Source organism: Telopea speciosissima, chromosome 6 (assembly GCF_018873765.1).
Source record: "Telopea speciosissima isolate NSW1024214 ecotype Mountain lineage chromosome 6, Tspe_v1, whole genome shotgun sequence".
NCBI lineage: Eukaryota > Viridiplantae > Streptophyta > Magnoliopsida > Proteales > Proteaceae > Telopea > Telopea speciosissima.
This window is the reverse complement of record NC_057921.1, coordinates 60,103,957-60,129,975: the sequence shown is the minus strand read 5'-3', so window position 1 is coordinate 60,129,975 and position 26,019 is coordinate 60,103,957. Positions and strand designations below refer to the sequence as shown.

At 39.8% G+C, this 26,019-nt stretch overlaps 1 protein-coding gene across 1 annotated transcript in view; it reads right to left on the bottom strand.

Moving 5' to 3' along the window:
- Window positions 1-22,686, bottom strand: part of LOC122665298 (exocyst complex component SEC6-like) — an 88,738-nt gene extending 66,052 nt beyond the window's left edge. Inside the window, exons 1-8 of the mRNA XM_043861414.1 lie at window positions 22,531-22,686; window positions 20,455-20,493; window positions 14,937-15,025; window positions 14,698-14,788; window positions 14,391-14,480; window positions 14,194-14,273; window positions 13,133-13,225; window positions 3,993-4,019 (exon numbers count right to left, since the gene is read on the bottom strand). Coding sequence (XP_043717349.1) covers window positions 3,993-4,019; window positions 13,133-13,225; window positions 14,194-14,273; window positions 14,391-14,480; window positions 14,698-14,788; window positions 14,937-15,025; window positions 20,455-20,493; window positions 22,531-22,659 — 638 coding nt within the window. The 5' untranslated portion in view covers window positions 22,660-22,686. The remainder of the gene's footprint in view (window positions 1-3,992; window positions 4,020-13,132; window positions 13,226-14,193; window positions 14,274-14,390; window positions 14,481-14,697; window positions 14,789-14,936; window positions 15,026-20,454; window positions 20,494-22,530) is intronic.
- Window positions 22,687-26,019: the final 3,333 nt, after the last annotated feature.

Below are 26,019 nucleotides of genomic sequence, written 5' to 3'. Positions count from 1 at the left end.
AGTGAACACAGGGAGAACTTCATTTAGGTAGCAGTATCAACCCAAGCACATCAACCGTCAACAATTTCAGTAGATAATGATCTTCGTGTCGAAGAAGCCCAAGCAACAACGAGTAACAAAATAAGTGGCAGTGACCGTAGCAGCAACATCAACAACAAGAGTGTTTTGGCTTACACTCAAACCACGTGGTTTTCATAGGAGGCTCACCACATAAACCACAATATCAAAAAACCTAAAAAGGGCACAAAAACCCCACACAAGGGTCACAAGGCCAGAAAGCCTCAAAACCCATGATTGTAGCATAAGGTTGCTATGGCCCACTGGTACTATGTAGCATAAGGTTGCTATGACCCACTGGTAATGTGTACTGTGTAGCATAAGGTTGCTACGGCCCAGACAACATCAGGCTGTTGTAGACCAAATAAATATGAATTGTTGTTGATTACCATCTTCACAGATAAAATTGTTGTTCAGGACACGAACAAAAAACTGAACAATATCAATATTCAGATATAAATAGTCTTGAGTTGATGACTTGAGCAGATAATAATAATAATCTTCAATCTCCCCCTCACGGGAAGCATTACACGTGGACAAATAATGACCACCATTATCAGCATCCCAAAGGATGAACATAACAAAAAAATTCAATAATCAAGAGTAGCTGCAAATAATAATTTCCAATCTCCTCTTCACGGTAGCAAATAATCTCCATTCAAGTATCAAGGGCAAAAAAAAAATTTGCGAATTCCAAACCGAAGCGATTGAGGGCCCACCAAAGAAATGAAATTTGCAAATATTCAATCCCAATGGTAATTCTAAATAAGTAATGCAATTCCAAACGAATGCAAAAACCGGATCAAAATACCCAATTGGCTTCGGTGTGGACCCACTCAAGTACACAAAATAGGCAATAGCAAGGGTTAATGGCAGAATTGTAATTATCTCAATGTGAAAAGGAAAGGGCATGGCTGTAATTAGACGAAATCCAAGTGAAGCACAAGTAGGGCTAAGGGTAAAAGTGTTAGATAGGATAAAATATAGATATTAAAGGGATAAGGGAAGATGATAAGGGTATAAAAGGGAACTCAACGAATAAAAGAAAGCAACTAATGCATGATAGACTCGTGGGACATTAGTGATATAATGGTAAAGATGGGGTTAGTTCTGGAATCCAAAATAAATAAATTAAAACAGGAATTAAAACAACAATCGTGAGGTTTCTTCAACCTCGCATTGGACAGGCTATGATGGAAGAACCAGAATAAAGAAGAATGAAGAAGCAGAATTTTTTTTTAAGAAAATTGAAAGCATGAAGAAGCAGCAAGTGGAGAACTCCATCAAACCTTCGAACCATGAGGTGGAGAACCAAGCACAAGCAAGGAATCGATTGCAAATAGTAGCAGCCATACCAGAATCAATAGTATTTTCAGTAATGGATAGAAAAATTCAGATAATCAGCAGCAATCAACCACGATGGCAGCACATCTATAACAGAAAATCCGATAGTCGAAAAACATAGTAGCAAATCCAAAGTACTCAAAATGTCAATCGATCAAACCCCATCGTGGCAGCATATCAATCAGCAGCAATCGAGTATAATTCAGCTACTAGTCGTAGCAGGGAACACGATAGTAGTAGAAATTTCTCAACAATAATCGAATCAACAGCCGGTATGATACCATACCATACTTCAGATTTTATTGAAACCCATACGAAACCCTAATTCCTCCTCTTTCTTCTATGAACTAGGGTTTCCTTCTTCAAACCAGCAACTTAAAACGACTCTCAAAACGGAAATTGCGGTAGAGAATCAGGTACTACTTACCGCTCTGATACCATGTAACAAACCAAGGATCTGTCTAACCAGTACCAAGTAAAGAAAAGAGAGAGAGAGACAGACTGAAGGAGAAGAAGAGAAGGGCAGCCAACTATGTTAGCTCTCAGTAACGTGAGAGTAGTCTCTTCTCCCTTTGTCTTATTTATAATAAAATCAAGAGAAAGATACATTAGAAAAGGAAACTAACTCCTTGTCAGCCAAGGAGAGAAAATAGGAAGCTAATCTAATAAGGAAACAAGAGAATCTAATCTACAGTAGGAAACATAGCAAAGAAATAGCAACTAGACTATGTAATCACGTTAGGGACAAACCCCCTACCCGTGAGTGTAAAAAAATATTTTCATTCAAAGCGATTTTGATAGCATTCGTGCACACCAAATAAGGTTTGACACTTTGACCGATACATAACTCCTTCCCATACAATATCTAACAAAGCCTAATTCTTACTATCACAAAAACCTAACTGAATTTCAAAACTTTCAATTTTACATTTGTGGCCTAATATTAAGAATTCATATCCACAATGCGTTTCCAGAGTTTATGGAGTCAGATTTCCCTTCTTCACTCCCCGACACACTAAACAAAAAAAATCCTAATTCAAGAATTAATGGCACAATATCTGACAAAGGAATGGTAAAAAAGGGTAAGATAATCTCATGAAGCACAGCAAGAATCATAGTTGTCATGGCGCCGCCATGTCGTCCTGGCGCTGGAGACATGTTCATATCGACCTACGCCATGGCGTCCGTCTCTCTTTCGCTCTTCGATTTCTTCTTCTTTAATTTTTTGTTTCTTCCCCAACCTTAGACCCACTCCCTGTTTCCCTAAATCTCCTATTTTAACCTAGAAGATGCATATCACACTGCTTCCACCAAAGTAACCTGCAACTAAGACATCCGCCAGATCTGATTTTTGACCTCACCATTCGGTTGCCATCAGAATTTCGGGGCTATTTCTCGTTGGGATCGGCAGACCTTGGTGCTGCGATTTTATTCCAGAAATTGCAGGGAGAACCGTCTTCGTAAGGAGTTTCCTCTACTGGAACAACCCCAGTTCACTGCCTCTCTGCCTCTCTTTCTATCGTGTTATTGCAAGGTTGAAAAAGACATTAAGTCTTTAAAATTGCAAGGACAACTTATATTATTTATATAAAACCCCCTATATTCTCTATTGCTATTCTGTTTAGCCCATTCAGTTTTCTTAACTCCATTAAATTACAGTTCTGCCACTCCTTTACAGCTTCAGATTAATTACAATTCTGCCATTGCTCTTATAAATTTTGATTTATCTATTAGTTTGCCATTCAATTTTGGATTTAATTACAATTCTACCATTGCTCTTATAAATCTTGATTTATCTACTAGTTTGCCATTCAACTTTGCCATTCAACTTTGGATTTAATTACAATTCTGCCATGGTCGACATGATCGCGTTGCCATGGCAGGCGACATGTCTATATATCGACGTGACACCCCTCCACCGACTTGGATCGTCGTGACGCAGTGACAACTATGGCAAGAATAATGCTAGCACAAATGTTAAGAGTAAAACCCTGAGAAAACCTTCTACAGGGATTTCCAAGAATGTTTAAAAAATTTACACCAACAAGCATAAAGTAAATCTTCATTCACTTGAACAGATCTCCACTTTAATGTTCTCATGAGTTGCAAAAGCCACATTAACCAAAGCAAACACCCATCACAGGTTTTTTCAAACCAAACTTGGAAGGCCTAGCAAAAAATAAAATAAAAGTAGGAACAGATTGTGCAGAATTCCTGCACACAAATATCTACTATTTTCATTTGATAGTGTTGCTGACAAAATTAAGTTGAACACTGATGAACAAGCTGGACAAGTTTGATGTTAGAAATGTTGATGGGTCACTAATTATTTACTAGCCAATGAAGCTACCATCACCATGACATCGCCACATAACAACACAAAGAATTACTTTCTTCCTTTTATTTTAGTGGGTGATTTACAGAATTCTGCATCTACTAATAAGAAACAGTGCAAAGCAGAATATCCAAAAACAAGGAAGTCCAACAACATATAAGGTAAAAGCACAAAAATCAAATAAGCGTAGCATTGAACAACTAAATGTAAAACTAGAGAAAAAAAATCATTGCAAATGTTTATTAATTGATCATACCTAATAGCCCGAACCAATGTCTGTGGACTACAAAACAAAGAAGTGTAATAAGGAGAATTAGAAATATCACAGAATGCAGAAAAATAAAGGGATAAGAAAACAGTCAATTACATATATCAGATATAAATAAAAAGATAAGCACACAAGTAGCACAATAGCGATCCATGCAAACAAAACACACCCCAAAAAGAAATTGAACGGACATCAGCAACGAATTTCAATGTAAAATTGATTGAATCCAGATACATGGTCCTAATATATCATGCATGCAAGAAAATAAAAACAACCAGACAATGAGCATCAGAAATATAAATGATCCAAAGAAAACATAAAAGATTGAAATCATGAGCGAAGTTTAATTCTAACGGAAAAAAAAAACTGTAAGCACACATAAGCAAGGTTTAAAGTATCATCATTGGGCAGCGTATCCAAAAGGTGATCTTAAGAAACATATCGCAGAGACACTAAGAGATGCTGGATATGCTCAAGATAGGAATGGATACATACAAAACTAGTGTTATTTAAAACATAATAGCCATAAAGGATCACATCACCCCTTTCCTTTTTCGCCCACCAAAGAACAAGTAGCCTTTGCCACCTATTAATGAATTACGGGAATGCAAATTATCTATCTATTCTATGTCGATTCAAAACGCTATTCGACGACTGATTCATATAAACGCTCTTTTTTTTCTTCATGCTTGTCGAAATGCGCCTAAATAAGCTATAAAATAATATCTAATCATTATAAGCACAGTTGTCGAGGTGTGTAGGTGAGCTCAGGCAATGGTTAGGCACTTTGGCGTCACTTTATTACATAAGGCGGCCCTTTAAAATGTAAGGATATTTTACAAATTTAGAGATTCCAGTACAATAATTTTAAGCAGGGGTCTATAGTTTTGGCCATGTACAGAATCATACATAATATCATTTCCCCAATAGAACGTTGTTGTCAAAAGCGTGAAGGGAGAAGTATAAGTTAAATACTTATACTTCTTCCTTTGTTCTTTCCTTTTTCCACATCCACAAAATCACGAACAAACCCCTTGTCCTTCTCCCACCTCCGCAAGTCAAGCATCTCATTCATCTAACATCTGCAAGTCGAGCAGCAAAGCTTAATCGAAGATCCTAACAAGCAGAAACAGGTACACTTTCTTCTGTTCTTCTTCTTCCTCTTCTTCTCCTCCTCCTCCTCCTCCTCCTCCGACAGTGGTGGTGACAGTGTTTGCCGTTGCAGCTTCCTATTCACTTCTCCCACCTCTGCAACTCGGTCTCAAAGTCACGAACAGTTGAGAAGAGAAAAATCCAGAGAATGGTTTGGCTTGTCTGAGATGACAAAGGCCGTTATTAATTTATAGTGTGGATAATGGATTACAAATAAGGTATGCTTAGCTAAGGCTGAGCCACAGTATAGTCACAGTCCTTAGCCAACATACAATGAATGTAGACAATCTACGTAACCCTTATCCTTTAACCCCCCGCCTTCAAGTTGGTGCATAGATATCCCTCATGCCCAACTTGAATACAATAGGATGAAATGACTTAGAAGTCAAACCTTTTGTGAGTACATCAGCTAATGGGTTTTCGGAAGTGATGAATGGAATGCAAATCAAGCCCTGTTCAAGCTTCTCTTTGATGAAGTATTTGTCAATTTCAATGTGTTTGGTCTTGTCGTGTTGGACTGGATTATGAGCTATACTGATTGATGCCTTATTATCACAGTAGAGCCTCATAGATCCTTTAGGTGTCACTCCCAGATCACCAAGTAACACTTTAAGCCAAATAAGCTCAAACAATGCGTCATTGCTCAGTATTTTGCTTCCGCGCTAGATCTGGATACTACTAGTTGCTTCTTGCTTCGCCATGTGAAAGAGGGTTCACACAGACTTACGATGTGTAATAGCCAAATGGGTGTTCGTGGTAGAGCACAAAGCTGATGGAACTGTGGAGAGATACAAAGCAAAGTTGGTTGCTAGAGGGTTCACACAAACTCGCGGGATTGACTATCAGGAAACTTTTGCACCGGTAGCCAAGATGAATACAGTCAGAGTAATCCTATCATGTCCAGTGATTCAAAGATGGGACCTCCAACAACTAGATGTCAAGAATGTATTTTTGCATGGAGAGCTTGAGGAAGAAGTATACATCGAGATCCCACGAGGTTTTGCTTCCCAGGAGACTCATGGGAAGGTTTGTAAACTCAACCGTGCTTTATATGGTTTAAACAATCTCCCAGGGCTTGGATTGGTCAGTTTCATAAGGCAATGGTATCCATTGGTTACAAGCAAAGCAATGTCGATCACACTCTGTTCATCAAGAGGACATCTGCCCATATTACTGGTTTGATTGTTTATGTTGATGACATTGTCATCACTGGGAGTAGCATGGAGGAAATTTCTTCCTTGAAAAAATTCCTGGGACAAGTTTGTAATCAAAGACCTAGGAAAATTGAGGTATTTTTTGGGCATCTCTAGGTAGCCTATTCAGCTAAAGGTATTTCCCTCTCACAACGAAAATACACAATTGATCTCTTGACTGATACAGGAATGTTGGGGTGTAAGCCTGTCGACACCCCTGTGGAGCCTAACTCTCATCTTCGCAGTAAGGATGGAGAACCGGTTGACAAGAGTAGCTATCAGAGGCTAATTGGGAGACTAATCTATTTATCTCATACTCAGCCTAGATATTACCTTTGTTGTTAGCATGGTTAGTCAATACATGCATGATCCATATTCATCTCACTTGGATGTTGTATACCGAATCTTGAGATATCCAAAGGCTACTCCTAGAAAAGGTGTTCTCATCACATCTCATAACTCTCTTCGCATTGAGTCATACACAGATGCTGATTGGGTCGGCTGCCCTGATGATAGGAGATCTACTTCTAGCTACTGTACATATGTTGGTGGTAACCTCGTCACCTGGAGAAGCACGAAGCACGAAACAAGCAGTGGTGACTCGTTCCAGTGCAGAAGCAGAATTTTGGGCCATGGCCCATGGCATTTGTGAGTTGCTTTGGCTTAGGGGGTTACTTCAGGACCTTAGAGTCCCAGTTGAGGTGCCCATGCGTCTATTCTCTGACAGCAAATCAGCAATCAGTATTGCCCATAACAAGGTCCAGCATGATAGAACCAAAGATGTGGAGATTGATCGCCACTTTATCAAGGAGAAGCTAGAACAAGGTCTTATTTGTATTCTGTTTGTCCCATTGGGTGATCAGTTAGTTGATGCGTTCACCAAGGGTTTATCTATTAAGAGCTTTATTTTTGTCATTAGCAAGTTGGGCATGATTGATATCTACGCACCAACTTGAGGGGAGAGAGTGTTGTAATATGGGTACAAGGGTATAATTGTCCAGTAGGGTTTAGCTTGTGTTGCCTTAGGGGTATAATTGTAACTTGTACTTCTTATCATTCATTATAAATAAAGAGGGCTTGTGTCTCATTGACACAAGTTCAATTCCCCAAATATTCCATCAGATTAATACCAATTAATTATCAACTAATAAATTAACTCTCAAGTATTTTAAAGAACATAAAGTGAAAATAAAGTGTTAAGATATACCAGAATACCACGTGGGGGTATTCTGGTCTTTTTCCTTTTTATTTTATGTTTTATGTATTCCCAGATTCCTAGTCATATTTCGGCTAGGACTAGGGCTTCTCTTTTTATTGTTTTTCCCTCAGCCTACTTCTACTTTTGGTATTCCTAGTTGTATTAGGAATTCCTAATAGGATTAGGACTGAGGCAGCATTCCTATTTTTACTTTAATTAGTTGTAATTCAATTATTATAAATAAAGGGCCTGGGTGATCTATTTTGATCACTCAAGCATTCTCTCAATTCTCTCTTCTAATATGGTATCAAAGCAGGTCTCTCTGACCTAACCTGGTTCTTACCCCTCCCCCCTTCCATCGTTCTCTTTTCCATCCTTTTTTTCACTCGATATCCATTCCCCTCCCCTCCCACTCGAATTTCCTCACCTTTTTTTTTTGTTTTTCCTCTCCAATTAGGGCAGATCTAATGAGGTGATCTGTGAGATAGATGCTGCCCTAATTTATCACCTCACTAATTGATGATTTAATAAGGTTTTGGTTTGATAGCTGCTGCCCACACTTCTGCGATATTTTTTTTGGAGTTCTCCCCTGCTGAAGACCAATTTCTCCTTGCCATTAAAGCTGGTTTTCTTGGGATCCATCACTGCAGGCTTTCTGGACAGCTGCTGTCTCTGTTTCTCTTCCCACCATTGAGGCATATATCCACATCGATCTCTTTTCCAGGTTTTTTTGACAAAAACCTGCTATTTCTCAATCTGGTTTTTTTTTCCTCTCTGTGTGGGCTGCTGTTTGAACACATCTGCATCAACTTTCAAGGCTCTCTACAGTATTTTATCACTGTTTGAAGACCTCTTAATTTCTATTTGAAGACCCCTAAATCCCAATCGATATTTCTCCTCTAGGGTTTTTCTTCAAAACCCTACCTATCGAACTTTGGATTTAGGGCTGCTTGTTGCTGCCACAGGGATTCATCCAATTTTTTATTTCTGTTTTGCTGCCACTGTGTTGTCTACAATATGGGGGACTCAGAAGTGACCACGGCCAACTCTGGAGTTGATTCTCAGCCGCGGACAGAATTCCTCCCTTATGCTGCATCTATCAAACTTGATGGATCTAATTACCTCCTCTGGGCCAGATCTCTCTCCTTGACTGTGGCTGGTAGGGAACTTAGTGGGCATCTTCATGGCACCTCCAAACAGCCTACTGAAGAAGGCACTGCCAAGACCCGATGGGCTGCCAATGATGCTATGGTTATGTCTTTTGTTTTGAACTCCATGCCACAGGAGCTTTCCAGCCAATATCTTCTTCTTGACACCGCTGCACAAACATGGGCTGCTGCTAAGGGCACTTATGGACATTTGGGGAATGATGCACAGGTGTATGACATTCGGAAGACACTCCATTCTACTACCCAAAGGAGCTGTCCGTGACTAAGTACTATGCTGTCCTCAAAAGTCTGTGGCAACAATTGGATCACTATGCCCCATTTCAGCCCTCTACAGCTGCTGATGTTACTGCTTATTCAGCCTATGTGGATAAGTTTCGTGTTTATGACTTCCTAGCTGGTCTTAATGTTGATTATGATCCAATCCGTGTGCAAGTCCTTGGTAGAGTGCCTTTCCCTACATTAGAGCAGGCCTTCTCTTATGTTCTTACTGAGGAAACACGGCGGGCTGCAATGATGTTGGGTCCTTCTATTGAAAGATCAGCCCTACAGGCTGTTGGTTCTAAAGCCACTTCTTCTGACTCTACTGCTACTGCTGCTGCCCCTCCGAAGGAGCCTGTCAAGTGTGAACATTGCAATAAACTATATCACACCAAGGCTCAGTGCTGGAAATTACATGGGAAGCCTGCTGATTTTGAGGCTAAACGCGGTCGTGCTAAGCCTAAAAACAAAGCCAACCACACTGAAAGTGTAGCTCCGACACCCACTGCTGACAATAGTTTCTCCAAGGAGGAATTCCAAGCTCTCAAGCGTATGTTACAGTCTTCCACTACATCTGTTCCTACCGGTTATTCCACACCATCAGGTTCCCACTTTGCCCGCTCAGGTATCCCTTTTGCTGGTCACTGTGCATCGGTTGTCTCCTCTCCCTGGATTATAGACTCCGGTGCCACTGATCACATGAAAGGGTCTTTTAACCTTTTTTATAAATATTCCCCTTGTTCTGGGAAGGACAAAGTTCGGGTGCCTGATGGTTCCCTCTCCTCTGTTTCAGGCAAGGGGTCCATCAGTTGCTCTCCTTCCCTTACTCTATCCTCTGTTTTGCACATTCCACAATTTACTACTAACCTTCTTTCTATTAGTAGTATTACCAAAAATTTAAATTGCAAAGTGACTTTTTTTCCTACTCATTGTGTCTTTCAGGAACTGGACTTGGGGAGGATGATTGGATCGGGTAAGCTGCATAGTGGATTGTATCTCCTTAATGATGGACCGCAACAAGCTTTACCTTCCCAATTATGTCAGTCATCTTCTTTTTCTTCTAAATTACATCAATGGCATTCTAGATTAGGATACCCCTCTTTGGGCACTTTATCCCTTTTGTTTCCTGCTTTGTTTAAAGATTGTCATAAGGAAGACTTTTTTTGTGAGCCTTGTGTCTTGGCCAAACAGACACGTTCCATTTATCCTATATCTAATAAACGAAGTTCTTCCCTATTTCACTTAATTCATTCTGATGTGTGGGAACCTAGTCGTAAGACCTCTCTTAATGGCCAACGATGGTTTGTTACTTTAATTGACTGTCATTCCCGTTTCACTTGGGTATACCTTATGCATAACAAGAGTGAAGTCTTCTCTTGTTTTCAGCATTTTCATCAAATGATCCAGACTCATTTTAATGCCTCTCTCAAAATTTTGAGAAGTGACAATGGGACAGAATATATGGAAGGTCAGTTCCAAAAATACCTTTCTGCCTATGGCATTTTACACCAAACCAGTTGTGTTGATACTCCAGCCCAAAATGGTGTGGCTGAGAGGAAAAATCGTCATCTCTTGGAGGTGGCTCGGGCCTTAATGTTTGCCCGTCATGTTCCATCCTTTTATTGGGGGGATGTTGTCCTTACTGCAGCCTATTTGATTAATAGGCTGCCGACTCGGGTTCTTGCTTCCAAGGCCCCTATCGAGCTTTTACATGGCTCTTCCTTTTTTATTGTTCCCCCTAAGGTGATTAGGTGTGTCTGTTATGCTAGGGATACTAAATCTCCTGGCAAACTTGAGCCCCGCAGTCTCCGCTGCATTTTCTTAGGTTACTCTACCACCCAAAAAGAGTACAAATGTTATTATCCCCCATTGGTGAATTTCAGCGAAGGATTGATGCGACAAATTTGAAGGTTTTTTCAAGGAATAGGACCAGAACTAGGGAGCTTCAATCCACTGTGACACCTGTTCCCGTCCAATTGCCACCTCCGGCTCCGGAACCTAATTCTCCACCTAGTAATACTTCTTCTTTGGATCTCCCCATTGCTGTTCGCAAAGGTGTGAGAATTTGCACTCAACATCCTTTATCTCATGTTGTTTCTTATGATTCTTTGTCTCCATCCTTTCGTGCATTTGTTTCCTCGCTTTCTTCTGTTCGTATTCCTCAAAATTGGCAAGAAGCTCTTACAGATGGAAAGTGGAAGGCTGCAATGATGGAAGAAATGGACGCCTTGAAAAAAAATAACACATGGGAGCTTATGACTCTTCCACCAGGGAAGCGAACTGTTGGATGCAAATGGGTGTTAGTGAAACAGAAGGTGGATGGAACTGTGGATAGGTATAAGGCACGTCTCGTGGCCAAAGGATTTACTCAGACATATGGGATACATTACCAGGAGACCTTTGCTCCTGTCGCTAAGCTGAATACTGTCCGAGTACTTTTATCTTGTGCAGTTAATCTTGGATGGGACTTACAACAACTTGATGTCAAGAATGAGCTTGATGTCAAGAATGCCTTCCTCAATGGGGAACTCGATGAAGAGGTTTACATGGACATTCCACCAGGCTTTTCTTCTAACCGCAATCGAGGCAAGGTTTGCAGATTGAAACGTGCTCTCTATGGGTTGAAACAGTCCCCCCAAGCATGGTTTGGCCGTTTTCACAAAGCAATGGTTTTTGTAGGCTACAAGCAGAGTAATGCAGATCACACTCTCTTCATCAAGAGAGTAGGTGAAAAACTCACTATCTTGATAGTCTACGTTGATGATATTGTGGTCACTGGCAATGATACAGTTGAGATCAACAGGTTAAAGACATTTCTTGGCCAAGAGTTCGAAATTAAGGATCTAGGAAAACTAAGGTATTTTCTTGGGATCGAAGTTGCCAGATCTTCAAAAGGCATCTTTCTTTCCCAACGAAAGTATGTCCTAGACCTACTGACTGAGACTGGTTTGTTAGGATGCAGTCCTTCAGATACTCCTAGGGATGCAAATGTTCGTCTCAAGGAAAAGGAGGGTGATCCAATTGATAAAGGGCGATATCAAAGACTAGTGGGAAAGTTGATTTATCTCTCTCATACTCGTCCCGATATTGCTGTTGCTGTTAGTCTTGCCAGTCAGTTTATGCATGATCCCTATACTTCACACATGGAGGCTGTGCTTTGGATTCTTCACTACTTGAAGTCCGCTCCTAGGAAAGGAATTCTCTTGGCTCCTCATGGTCACCTACGCATTGAGGCGTATACTGATGCTGATTGGACAGGTTCTCCAGACCGTAAGTCTATTTCTGGTTACTGTTCTTTTGTGGGTGGTAATCTTGTCACCTGGCGTAGCAAGAAGCAAAATGTGGTGGTCCGTTCTAGTGCTGAGGCCGAATTTCGTGCTATGGCACATGGTATTTGTGAGCTGCTCTGGTTAAAAGGTTTGCTACAAGATCTTGGCGTTGCTATTCGCCTTCCTATGATGCTGTATTGCAATAACAAGGTTGCCATTAGTATTGCACATAATCCGGTACAGCACGATCGCACGAAGCATGTTGAGGTGGATCAGCATTTCATCAAGGAAAAGTTAGAGGAAGGCCTTATTTGTGTTCCTTATGTGAAGTCCGCTGATCAACTTGCTGATATGTTCACCAAGGGACTGCCTAGACGGGTCTTTCATCCTAACCTAGTCAAGTTGGGCATGCTTGATATCTTTGCTCCAACTTGAGGGGGAGTGTTAAGATATACCAGAATACCACGTGGGGGTATTCTGATCATTTTCCTTTTTATTTTATGTTTTATGTATTCCTAGATTCCTAGTCATATTTCGGCTAGGACTAGGGCTTCTCTTTTTATTGTTTTTCCCTCAGCCTAGTTCTACTTTTGGTATTCCTAGTTGTATTAGGAATTCCTAATAGGATTAGGACTGAGGCAGCATTCCTAATTTTACTTTAATTAGTTGTAATTCAATTATTATAAATAAAGGGCCTGGGTGATCTATTTTGATCACTCAAGCATTCTCTCAATTCTCTCTTCTAATAAAGGAATATGGAATTTCTCTAAAAATATTAATATAGGCACCACAAAGCCCAATTAACTTGAGCATAACCATTAACCACAAGATCACACACTTTTATTGCAGAGAAAATTCCAAATTCCAAAGTTTCTATAAAAGAGGGTACCTCTCTTTTGCATGTTTGAAAAAATTTGCAATGTGACCCCATAATGTCTTTTCAAATGTTTCCCAAGTCCGATCTACATCTTCAAAATATTCCCTGTTAAATTATCAAATCATAAGTTTCACGAATCTACATCTTCAAAATATTCCCTGTTAAATTATCAAATCAGAAGTTTTACGAGTACAGAATATTCAACCTAACACACACCACAGCCATGCCCATTGAACCAAAAACCATGAAATGCACTAATTCCATATCAATACTCCATATTGATGATTCAAAAAATAGCTGTTAAACGACATTAAGTCACAGAACATTTCAATGAATGACAGGGAATCTTAACAGCATCCAAACAACAAATTTTGTAGCTCCTTGCTTCCTCGTGCATTTGAACTTATTCATTATACTCCACCATTATAAAACTATAAAATCCTATCAAGTACAACCTGACCATGAAGTTCCTTTATTCCAAAATGGGACCAGCAAGCAAAGCTCACTGAGCCAAAGATCTGAAGCTTGATAATGGTCTGTAACATGGGAAACACCAAAAACAAACTAAATGCATGCCTATCTAACTGGTCCATCATATTCTAACATGATTAATTGTGAACCACAGGCTCACACCATATCACCTATATGAACGATAAGATTTACATGACCGGGGAGGGAGCAGGCGAAGAGTGTCGTTCGTAATGGGAAGAAAGATACCACTACTTCGCCTCTTTGTTGGACCGCCGGCGCGAACACAGTGGTCTCTGACCAGGACCAGGAACCAATTCGAATTTGGATCTTGACATGTCGGTGGTTTTTAACCGTAGGCATCTCGCCAGGAAGTTGGTGGGCTCATCATGAATTAGGTCGGGGTGGCTGGTGGTTTCGGGATCCCGTAGCTCATGTAATCACTAGTACCAAGCCTATATAGGACAACATTTTTATGACCGTGTATAATCACTAGTATGACACCAAATTTCATAATCGACAGACAAGCACATCCCAGCCTCAAGAAAAAAATATATATATAATAACAGAAATTGCCAAAAAGAAACAGCACAAATGGAACTGACCTTAGCCTGCCAACCTCTTCCTTATGGGATGCCGCAGCTGCTAATGCAAACCTCCTTTTTCCATCTAGTGCTGTTAACCTCTACTCCAACATAAGCAGAAAAGACATAATTAAAAGCAAGGTCAGTGGGAAATTCAAGCTGCACTCAGTTATAATAGAAATGTAACATTGAGACTGGTTTCAATTTGACAAGGACACCTCATATGTGCTAACGAGTTCTTTATCATCACGCAAAGAATCCCGTGCTTCAGCTGCTTCAACAGAAATAGACATCATCCCCTCCACATCCTACGAAATGGACACGGTAGTCATTAAAATCATCAGAAAAGTAGATGACAAGGATCTTCACATCCATAACTTCCAGGAAGATGTTTGTGAACAATCACAAAAGTCAGTTCAGTTACAAGCAATTATGTGGAATCAAATTTGTTCTGAAAGTTTGTTTGGAGAGAAAGACGGGACTGAGAGACAAACTAAAGCAACAAAGTTTCAAGAATAAACTAACCTTCAGAGTTGTGTTTAAGTTGTTCCTTGCATTGCTAAGGAGCTTTATCTGATCATGGTTTTCAATCAGTGTTTGGCATTCTTGACACAGCCTGATGCACAAGAAAGTGAGACAAAACAAATAATATACAGCTTCAACCATTAAAATTTTAACTGAGGGAGGGCTTGTCTATATGGCAAGTCCCATTTAAGAGGCAACTAAACCCATTTGATCATTCAAAGAACCATGAATCAACGTACTTTTCAATACCAATAAAGTTTTCCCGAAGCTGATTTATTGCCTTTTGAGATAAGGCCAGAGCTTCTAACCCAGCATGTGCCTGTTCAACCTGTAGGGAAGGACTTATCTGTTAAAATTGTCTTCAATTTTGCAACAGAAGATCGCTGAATTCATGTGAATGAATATACTAACTTACTAAGCAACTCTATTATATCTATACTATTGTATAATGTGAAGCAGGGTTCCTGCATGACTACTATCATGAATGGTATGCATAAAGCTGGGCCCCTCCTCCTATAGAGGCGGTTCTTTTTTTTCTTTTTCCTTTTTTTTTTTTTTTTTTTTTTTGTGGGGGGGGGAGGGTTTCCACTCCAAGGTTTAATTGGAATCAGATTGGCTGTAACGGCCACTCAGTATTGGGATCAGCAACCACTGATCCAATCCATAAGACAATCTTTGGCCAATCTTCCCCAATGATCAGCTGGTATGGAGCTGGATAGGCTGGTCCAGTCTCTCATAGCATTTTTAAATCCTTAGTCTACTCCAATGCCAATGGCCAATGTGATCCTCCTTGTTTCTTCCTCCTTCCTTCCTCTTGCATATTATGTATAACTACTGTCCCCTTCCCTCAACCCCAAACTCCAATTTAACTTTCTTAATATTTTTCTATGTATACAGTATACCCCCCCCCCCTTGCAACCTCTTATACAGGTTCATTGCCAAGATTCTTGCCAATAGGCTTAAGTTGGTGAAACCAATCAGCTTTCATTCTGGGTAGGAGCATATCTGATGCTTATGCAACGAGATTGTTAGAGGCTTTGATAGAAAATCTCACCTGCCAGCTGCGCTCATAAAGATTGACATCCACAAAGCCTTTGATTCTCTGAGATGGGATTTCATTTCTAAAGTCATGCTTAAGATGGGCTACCCCCTGCCTTTGTTAACTAGATCTGCTACTGCATTTCCACTCCAAGCTTCTCAATGTTGGTTAATGGCAGTCCAGCACTCCAGCAGGCTTCTTTCCCTCATCAGTGGGAACACCGTCAGGGAAGCCCTATTTCTCCATACATCTTTTCCCTGGTGCTTGAAATCCTTTCCAGAAGTATTCAGCGGTGTACAGATCAGCAGTTTATCTCCCCCATCCCCAAGTGCAAGAATATCAAGCTCTCCCACCTTGCCTTCGCAGATGATCGCATGATATTTTCCAAAGCAAGCATTCTTTCCGGGACCATTATGTCTTGTCTGCACTCTGCAGCACATTGAGGATTTATCGGACCTTCGCGTCAACCACAACAAAATCTCTCTTGTTCTTGGTAGGGGTCTTGGAATATGTCAAGGTTACCTTGATTGAGATGTCAGGCTTCTCCATTGGCCTCCTTCCGCTGAAGTATCTGGGCCTCCCTTTGATTCCTGCTAGACTGCCTGCCCACCACTACACCCACATGCTTGACCTTATTCATAAAAGGCTTCAACTTTGGAAAGGTAAGCCTCCTTACTATGCTGGTCAATTGGAGCTCATCAGATCAGTTCTTCAGTCATCTTACATACATCGGTCCGGTGCGTTCGGGCTACCTCAAGCAACCATCAAAGAGATGGAATCCCGTATGTCTGCCTTCCTCTGGAAAGGAATTGATTCTTCAAGATTTCTTCATCCTACCAGTTGGGTTTCGGTCTACCTTCCCAAAGCGGAAGGAGGGCTTGGTTTGAGAAGAATCAAAGAAGTCAACTCAGCTGGTATCATCAAATTGATTTGAAAGATTGTGACCAAGCAGAAAAGCATTTGGGTGGATTGGATTTCATGACTCCATTTGGACCGTCTCTTCCTCTTCTAATGCTTCTTGAGTTTGGCGCAAGATTCTGCAGCATCGGTCTATTGCTCTTGGAGCCATCTCCACCATTATAGATGATGGTTTTTCTACCTCTCTTTGGCTTGACCATTGGTACCTTATGGGTGTGCTTCTCAACTCAGTTGTGCAAGAGCCATCTATAGTTTGGGTCTCTCCAAGCAGTCTATGGACGCCGATATCATAGACTTGGTGATTAGGCCCCTCCGGCTCCAAACCCTCCTCCGTTCTCAGTGGTGTGGAATTTTTTTCCCTCCTTCTATAATAGGCTTCAGGGTAATGGAGACAGTACAATCTGGACCCCAGTCTCCACAGAGCTATTCAGCTCCAAAGCGGCATGGGATATCATCTAGTCTAGGGGCTCATTACAGCTTTGGCACAAGCTTGTTTGGTTTAAGCACCACATCACTTGCCACAGTGATGCAATCTGAAAATCCAGATTAATGATCTCAGATGCAAGCAGACCCAATAATTAAATCTGTGATCAGATCTGAGATGAAGGAAGCACCTGGGTTGTTATGAGAAGAAATCAGATTGATGGAAGGGGAGGGAAGAGAGATGAGATTGATCTTCTTGGGAGGAAGAAGAGAGAATAAGAGAAGAAATCAGGTTTGGGATACCAATCCCGTATGTACTGCTCAACAGCACAAAAACTCATATTCTTTACTCCAATCATCTCTAATTGATGGGAGGATGTATCACATGTATATAGACCTTCTAAAATTCCTAATTTGACTCATAAAAGGGCTTCTAATCAATATACTCAATAAAGTAAACAAACTCATAACAGAACTAAATCTAGATATCAAGTATCCAAATCTAACTCAAACACTCAATTGAACTACTAATCCCATGTACTAAGATTATCCTCACTTTATGGGCTTATAAATTAGGTCCCATTACATCAAATAAACCAAAAACAAGAAGCCCAAGGTCTATAAAACTCAACCATGGGCAAAAATAAAGTCTTCTGAGACCTAATTGACCCCGTTGGATAATCTTAGTTGGAACAATTCTCCCGGTGTTGAGAAAAACTCGACCTCGAGTATTTTACAACAAGAGAATCTGCACCACTCGATTGACATACACAGACATTGACTTTGATGGAGCGATGATCCAACACACCTCATGATCAACCGTCACGATCTTCTGATAGTTAGCAAATGACGTCTCTTCGATGGAAATCTGATCGTGGGGTTTCCCAATTGAAACCGGACTGTCGATCAATTCTTCAATTTCAACCATGATTGGATCGTTCACTTTAGCTTGGTCATCAAGTTCGTCAACCACCAATGATCCGCTTTCGAAAGATTCTATCATACTTGAAACATTATCATAGAAGCGGTTATTATTATTGGCAAGCTCCCGACAACCTGTCTTCAAATCAAGGTGGTGTCAATTGCAATTTATGGGACCCATCTCTAATCGAAAGAAGTAAATTGTATCTATCAACCTCCATAATGTAGCCTCAAATTCAGCTCTGATACCAATTGATGCAATATGCATATCTAGATTAAGGATCTCAGATGCAAGCAGACCCAATTATCAAATCTGTGATCAGATCTGAGATAAAGGAAGTAATTGTGTTGTTAAGGGAAGAAATCAGACTGATGGAATGAGATCGGAGTGTTTTTCCTTGGAGATGGAAAATTCGTCCACCGGGTTTTATCACTTTGCAAATTCTCCTGATCCAAGTGCTTTTCCTTGGAGATCAGAGTGTTTTTCCTTAACAGAGAAGAGAGATGAGATCAATCTTCTTGGGAAGAAGAACTAAAGAAGAGAGAAGAGAAGAGAAGAATCAGGTTTGGGATACCAATCCCTTATGCACTGCTCAACAGAACCAAAACTCTTAGAAATAACTCATATTCTTTACTTCAATCATCTCTAATTGATGAGGGATGTATTACATATAAATAGAGCTTCTAAATTCCTAATTTGACTCATAAAAGGGCTCCTAATCACTCTAATACACTCAATAAAGTAAATAAACTCATAACAAAATTCTATCTAGCTATTAAATATCCTAATCTAACTCAAACACTCAATTTAACAACTAATCCCGTGTACTAACATTATCCCCACTTTATGGGCTTATAAATTAGGACCATTACATCAATAAACTTATGCCCTTATAAAGAACTAAGGTAAGGAGGGCCTTTGCCCCTTGATAAAATAACGGGCTTTTCCATCTGCACCTTGCTCAACCATTATGTGAATTTCAAAAATAAGAAGCCCAAGGTCTATAAAACTCCCAACCATGGGCCAAAATAAAGTCTTCGGAGGCCCAATTGACCCAATTGGACAATCTTAGTTGTGTCACACAGCTTCACGGTTTGGCGAGCTCTCTCCAACTGACTTCCAACACAATCCTTCCTCATTCATCGCCAGATCCCAATGTACCCCTCTTGTTGCCTATGTTGGATGCTGAGAAAGATATTAATCATCTATTTTTTTTTGTTTGTCCCCTATCCTCTTCAATTTGGAAAGGGGTTCCTTGCAAAATGCTGGCCCAAGAGTCGTAGGATTCTCCCCTTTCAGCAAGAAAGGATTTTGGTGGACATGTCCTTTGCCGGATCTTCTATCTGCGATGTCATCGGCAAGCTCGCCTTCAATGTCGCCATCAACCAGATTTGGTTGGAGTGAAATATCAAGAAATGGTCCCTCCACTCTCTATCTTTTTTGCAGATTTGGGACACCATCTCCTTTGACAGTAGGAACAAGAATTCCTCTCTCCTCCCGCTGTACTGATTCCCCAAGGAACAGGCATATTGTTGCTTTTTGGGGTTCTCTCTCCCTCTCTTTTGCAGGCCTCTCCCACCCCTTGAGGGCCTAGCCTTGCTTTGTTTATTTGTTGTTTTCTCTTTCCCCTTTCTTGGGGCCCCCTATATTCTTTCTTCTCTTTGGTAACGAATTAATTATTCACCCAAAAAGACAAGAGACTCAAAGACTACCATGCTTTAACAACATATGTAATTAATCTCTCTCTTTGCTCTTAATTTACATGAGAAAGCGACCTCCTACTTATATTCTTTATCATTGGCCTTAAAATACTATGTTCCAGTATAGCACTAACTTGGGAAAGCCCCCAACTTCCTTTGTATCAACCACTTATGCAAAATGCCGAAATGAATGAAATAACCGAAATTGCGACGAAACGGTGCATTTTTTAGACCAAAATTAGCAAGATTCCAAAACAAAAATGACAAAAATTTCGCTGAAAATTTTGTATTTTTTCATTTCAAAGCAGCATTTCGTCTCGGTAGAGTCAAAATCTCCAAGATTTCAGCGAGATTTGGTACTATGACGACCGAAACATGTCGATACTTGATACCATGCTCCCAACTTGGATAGTGACACATCACGTTGGTGCCTCAAGTCTGGCTTAAACCTGATTAAACTAGGGCAAAAAAAAAATCACACCATCTTGGTTCAGAGTTCAGTTTAAACCTGTCTTATTATGCAACTAAACTCATCCCTCTTCCATTAAGGCAAAAACAAAAATTATTTCAACATCTGCCACTCGAGCAAGAAGTACATCATGATTGAGTAGTTATGATTTTTTTTTATCTTTCCAGGACTGTTCTAATCAGCTAGTAAATAAGATAAGAAGAAAGAAACTGGAGAAACAGTAACTCCGACAAATACTGGAGTCAGCATAAATACCAGCATCATCTGGAATATAAGATAGTTATACCTGCTCTGCAACCATTGTACTGAGTTGTGCATCATTTGCCTGACATCACAGACCAAGAGCGACATTAAGCATATAAAAGGGACTCCTAAATTTTATCAAAAAGCATATACAATATGATAAAGATTAGTCAAGATCATAGTTTTCAAGCAGCCAGGAGCCTTAAACCCTAGGCAGAGGCCTAAGTGAGGCCTCATTGGTGAAGGTGCGCATAAAACAGGGTTTTTAGGCTATATTATCCTAACCAAGTTACGTCAACTAAATCAACTAATATTTAGTCTTCTTAGGAGTTAATTAAATGAAAAACTAAAGAGGAGACATCAAGCATTCACTAATCAATCAATGATCACTCAACATCATCAAAACAAGCAACAAACAATCCAGCATCGTTTTGCCAATTATCAAAACTTTAGGGCTTATTTATATCAGTTTTTCCCATTTTAACATGTTAGTTTTATTATTTTCCAATGTTGACCCCCTCAAAAATATGATAAGCTGCTCAAAATGGAGCCCATCTAGGTCAAAATCTGGCAATGCATAGCCAAGGCCAAGTTGTAAAAAATTAAGTGACTGCAGGGCTCTCAAGGTGATGTAGATCACAAGTCCATATGTACCCGCAAGAAACAAGCCCCAAAACCAGACCAGCAAGGTTGCGGATTCGACTGCTGTGAGAGGCAGCCTGGTTTGATGATGTGGCAAGTTTTTGTTGGTTCGATGGAGCATCACCTACGGCAGCCCCAGCCCAGAGAGAAGCATGAAGAAGAAGAAAAGAGACCAAGACAGATATTTATAGAAATAAAAAAGAAGTTACTGTTCACATAAACAATACCCGAGTTACTGTTCATGTGAACAGTGATTTGGGGGCTGATATGGACAGCTGGTGTGAAGGTCTGATTTTATTTTGATACTATTCTCTTAGTAGTACCTAGTTATTAAATCTATTAGTTTTTATTTTAGTTATTCTTGCATGTGGCTGAACTATAAAGCCTAGTAGTTTCTAATTTTAGTTAGGTTTTAGTAGTTTCTATTTCCCTACTTTCTATTTTCAGTTAGTTTCTATTTTAGAAAGTTTCTATTTTTATTGTAAGTTTGCCTAAGCTATTAATAGGCCCCCTATTGTAAGGAAGGATCAGATTTGGAGAAAAGAATTTTCAGGCCTTGTTGCCATCGGTTATGGGAGAAATACCATGTTTCAACAGCTGGGATAGCTGTGGGTGAGAGACCGAAACCAATCTATCTTCACAACAGCTGGGATAGATTGGTCGACTTGGGCGTCTTGGTCACCTACTTGGTGTCGCCTTGATTTTTTACCCTCTCCACTGCCTTGGGTCGCCTAACCGCCGTGACAACTTTGTATGCAACCGTGAAGGCGTCAACACACGAAACCAATCTATCTTCACAACCCATTAATTTCATCACCATCACCAACACCTCTCATTCTACAAGATTGTCTATACCCTTCCAAGGTTGACTTTGAAAACCAAACAATTTTTTCTCCTCAGAATTGCATCAACGCATTCATTCATTGTGAGCACTCCATCTAAAAATGCCTATCTTGACACTTTAAGCTCATTAATAGGCTCGTATTTCCAGTTTTTTTAGCTCATAAGCTCCCTTAAATAATTTGTTCATTATTAAATTAAGCTAATTAATATTTAAAATTTCATTAATTCAATCATCAGTCTCAATTACAAGCAATACATTAAGAAGCATCATTTAAAATATAGGCCTGAAATGCCAACAAGTTATCACCAGACTTCTTTTCCCAAGAGTAAAAGTAAATAAATAATGATAAAATCCTATCCAAAGAACCATAGCCAACACATAAATCATTGACATGTAAATATGCATGTAAGCACTTACCATGATCAAGTTCAAGCAATAAAGGTTTTTATTTTCGTTTGTTATGTTGCAGATGGTACATAAATTGAACTTGGTTAAATGTAAGCACCATATTCTTTAATAGTCCCGCACTGCCCTACAACATCTCTGCCAACTAACCTCAAAGTTTTAAGCTTGTGCACAACATAAACAACACTTAAATCTCAAAAATTGTGCATGTAGTGGTTAAATTGATACCTGTTGACGAGTTATGTAATCTGACTTGATCGAAGCTATGGATGACAAAAGCTCAGGAAGAGGCAACAGCTTTGCAACCTCACGAACTGCAGCTTCTTTAGCTTCAACACCTAGATCTTCAACCATCATTGTGGTTATCTACACAGTAATCTCAATCTAAAAAGGTCAAACCCTTAGACGTAAGAAGACCAATTAAGAAACATGTGAAATTTCATTCAAGCAATGAAACAAATTTCCTCAAAATAAATCAGCAAGATCAATGTGTTTCAAAGGAAAAGATAATTGTGTCTCATAAACAAAATGGACTGCATTGGCTGAAATAAGTCATCAATTAAAAGTAAAGTTCTACCGGAAGAAATTGACAAAACCAATCTCATTGCTTAAAGCCAGTTTTCTCAAGGAACACAGGCCTGATGAAGTATCTCAAAACGTAGTTAGAAGTTGTGAAAAGCCTGCCTCGGAACATTGATGAACTCGCTTTATTGTGATTTGCATGGGCATTACACAATGAAATACCGGTTAGAAATCGATGAACATCTTCTTTGTAGTACTGAATCAGCTCCAACTCCAACTGCAACTGTTGTCACTCTTATTAATGAGAGTACTAAAATATAGGCAAAAGTCAGGGGGTGGCCCTGATAATTTCCCAAAAAAAAATTATTTTGCCGTAAAAATGCTTTGTTGTATAAACAAAGCGAGTTAAACACAAATCCCACTGATCCGACTCTCCAACGTTTCAGCGCGTCTTCTCCTCGAGAGTCACTCACACATCGTCTTCCCCGAGAGCGGTGGCAGGAATTCGTCAGCCTTTCTCCGGTATGTACACCTCTCTCTCTCTCTCATTAGAAGTTGTGAAAAGCCTGCCTTGGAACATTGATGAACTCGCTTTATTGTGATTTGCATGGGCATTACACAATGAAATACCGGTTAGACATCGATGAACATCTTCTTTGTAGTACTGAATCAGCTCCAACTCCAACTGCAACTGTGGTCACTCTTATTAATGAGAGTACTAAAATATAGGCAAACGTCAGGGGGTGGCCCTGATAATTTCCCAAAAAAAAAACTATTTTGCAGTAAAAATGCTTTGTTGTATAAACAAAGCGAGTTAAACACAAATCCCTCTGATCCGACTCTCCAACGTTTCAGCGCGTCTTCTCCCCGAGAGTCACTCACACATCATCTTCCCCGAGAGCGGTGGCAGGATTTCGTCAGCCTTTCTCTGGTATGTACACCTCTCTCTCTCTCTCTCTCTCCCCCTTCGCTTCCTGATCTGAAATCCCTGGCTTCGCTTTTTCCTTCTCTCTCTCGTTTTCGACCAGACCTATACGATGAGTCTGGGTTTCAAACCTTAATTCTTTCAAACTCTAACTCGTGGCTTGACCGGTAAGGGTTGTTAGAATCATCACTTAGATTTATCTCTTATTAATGAAACAAGATTTCCTCTCTGTTTATCTTTCTGGCTGTTCATCTTGCAAGTGATTGATTTCCTTAACTTTTAAAAGTGCTTGATTTATCTCTATGTTTGTTATGCTGCAAGTGTTTTCAATTCTAATGCCACCTGTTTCTTCAAACGTGCAGGTAATTTCTTCATTGTCATATTGGGTGCAGGTAAATGCCACCTGTTTCTACATCCATTTTAGCTCCTATGTTTATCTCTGTCTTGGTTCTGATGAATGACTTTCTTCATTGGTATTGAGTGAATGACTTTCTAACTGTTATCTAACTCGAGATTCACTATGATTTTCTTCTCTCTCATGCTTAGATCTAGTAATGATATAGAGTTGCATTTGTTTGACTCTAATGCATCAATTTTAATGTCTACATACATTACAAGGGCTACTGCCATCTTCTGGACTTTTCATTAAGAAACAATACTAGCAAAGACATCAGGAGCACCATTGCCTAGAGAAAGCAGAGTGACACCAGCTATCGTAGGCGAAAGTTTTAACTCTTGACAATCTCTCCCAGGAGGAACAGAAATAATTGGCAGCTTATGCCTTGCATCAAGTATGACCTCAAATAGACCTGATTGGAGGGCAAGGATCCATGTAGCTGACCCCATTTAGTTGGGATAAGACTGAGCTTTTATTGTATAGATTTGTGGACAGTAGAACATTAAAATCTAGACTATTGTGTTATTAATATATTAATGATAATTGGAATTCGAATAAGAAGATTATTTCTTATAAGATGCTTCCAACCCCCATAGTGGGGATTGGGGAGACTATTAACGAGCACATAAAGGCTAAACTATTCACCTGAAATCTTGATAGGAAGGTTTGCTCGTCATGGACAGGACAATGTACCCACAAACAATTCTATGATTAATCATCTAAAACAATGGATTGGTTGTAAAGGAGTACAACAAAACTCAGCCTGCTCCCAACTTAATGGGGTCGGCTACATGGATCCAAACAAAACAAAGTAGGGAAAACTGAGTTCTAACAAAAAAAGACAAAGAAGAGGTGGGAAAAATGGAAAAATGACAAATGACGATGGAAAATTAATAAAAGAAAAAAGGATGAAAAGTGAAAGATGAAAGATAGTAAGAGGAAAGAGGCACAACCCAGCACGTCAGGAGGAATGAATTGGCTCAAAGTAGGTTTTCCTATAAAAGAGTGTCTCTTTGGATGTTCCAACAAGATGAAACTTAACTTATGAAATGCTTTTGTAATGCTTTAGAGGTAAGAGTAGTATTTAAAGGTCCAACAGAATTGGTCAAGAATTTCAAGGCATTGCTAATTATAGAGGAGTTGGAGAAGTGCAAAAAAATTGAGCAATGCTTAGATGCTTTTATGATGCCACAAAGCACATGTCAGGCAGCAAGTATCCTACTCCAAATTGAACAGGGTGGGCTTGATGCGGTCCTAATTCCTAACAAGTATAACTGAACCTTTTCTTTTCATAATTTTTTCCCGGAGAATTGAACCAAACAAATGGGAACTTTTTTTTAAATAAAAAGTTTATCCACCATTTGTTTCTGCATAAAATCCTTTGCAAGTGCAGCCGTGCAGGTGGGTTCTATTGCTTATATTAGTTTGTTTGTATGAGTAAATGTTCAATCTTATTGAGGATTGTTCTAATTGATCCTATGTCCAATGAAGTTCTTGAATATTTGATGTCACAACCGCACAGACTAACAGAAATTTTCCCCCTATATATATATATAAATAAAAGGATCACTAGGTCATGGTAAAGTCCTCTTGAGTTGCAGTAAGCAGTGGATTATTGATTTTTTTTGGATTACAAATTTCATTACCAAAAGAAGAAGAACAACCGGGGGGGGGGGGCGCCCAAAAGGGGGAGGGAAGAAAAAATTACAGAGCAAACAAAACAAACACAACAAAACCCTAAGAGGAGGTGTAGAAGAGCGGGGAAGGCCCCAAGAAACAACAATATGCCTGTTCTTCAGGGAGTTAACACATCTAGAAGAAAAAGAAGAAATCTTGATTCTAATATCAAAAGCGATGAAGTCTCCAATTTGAG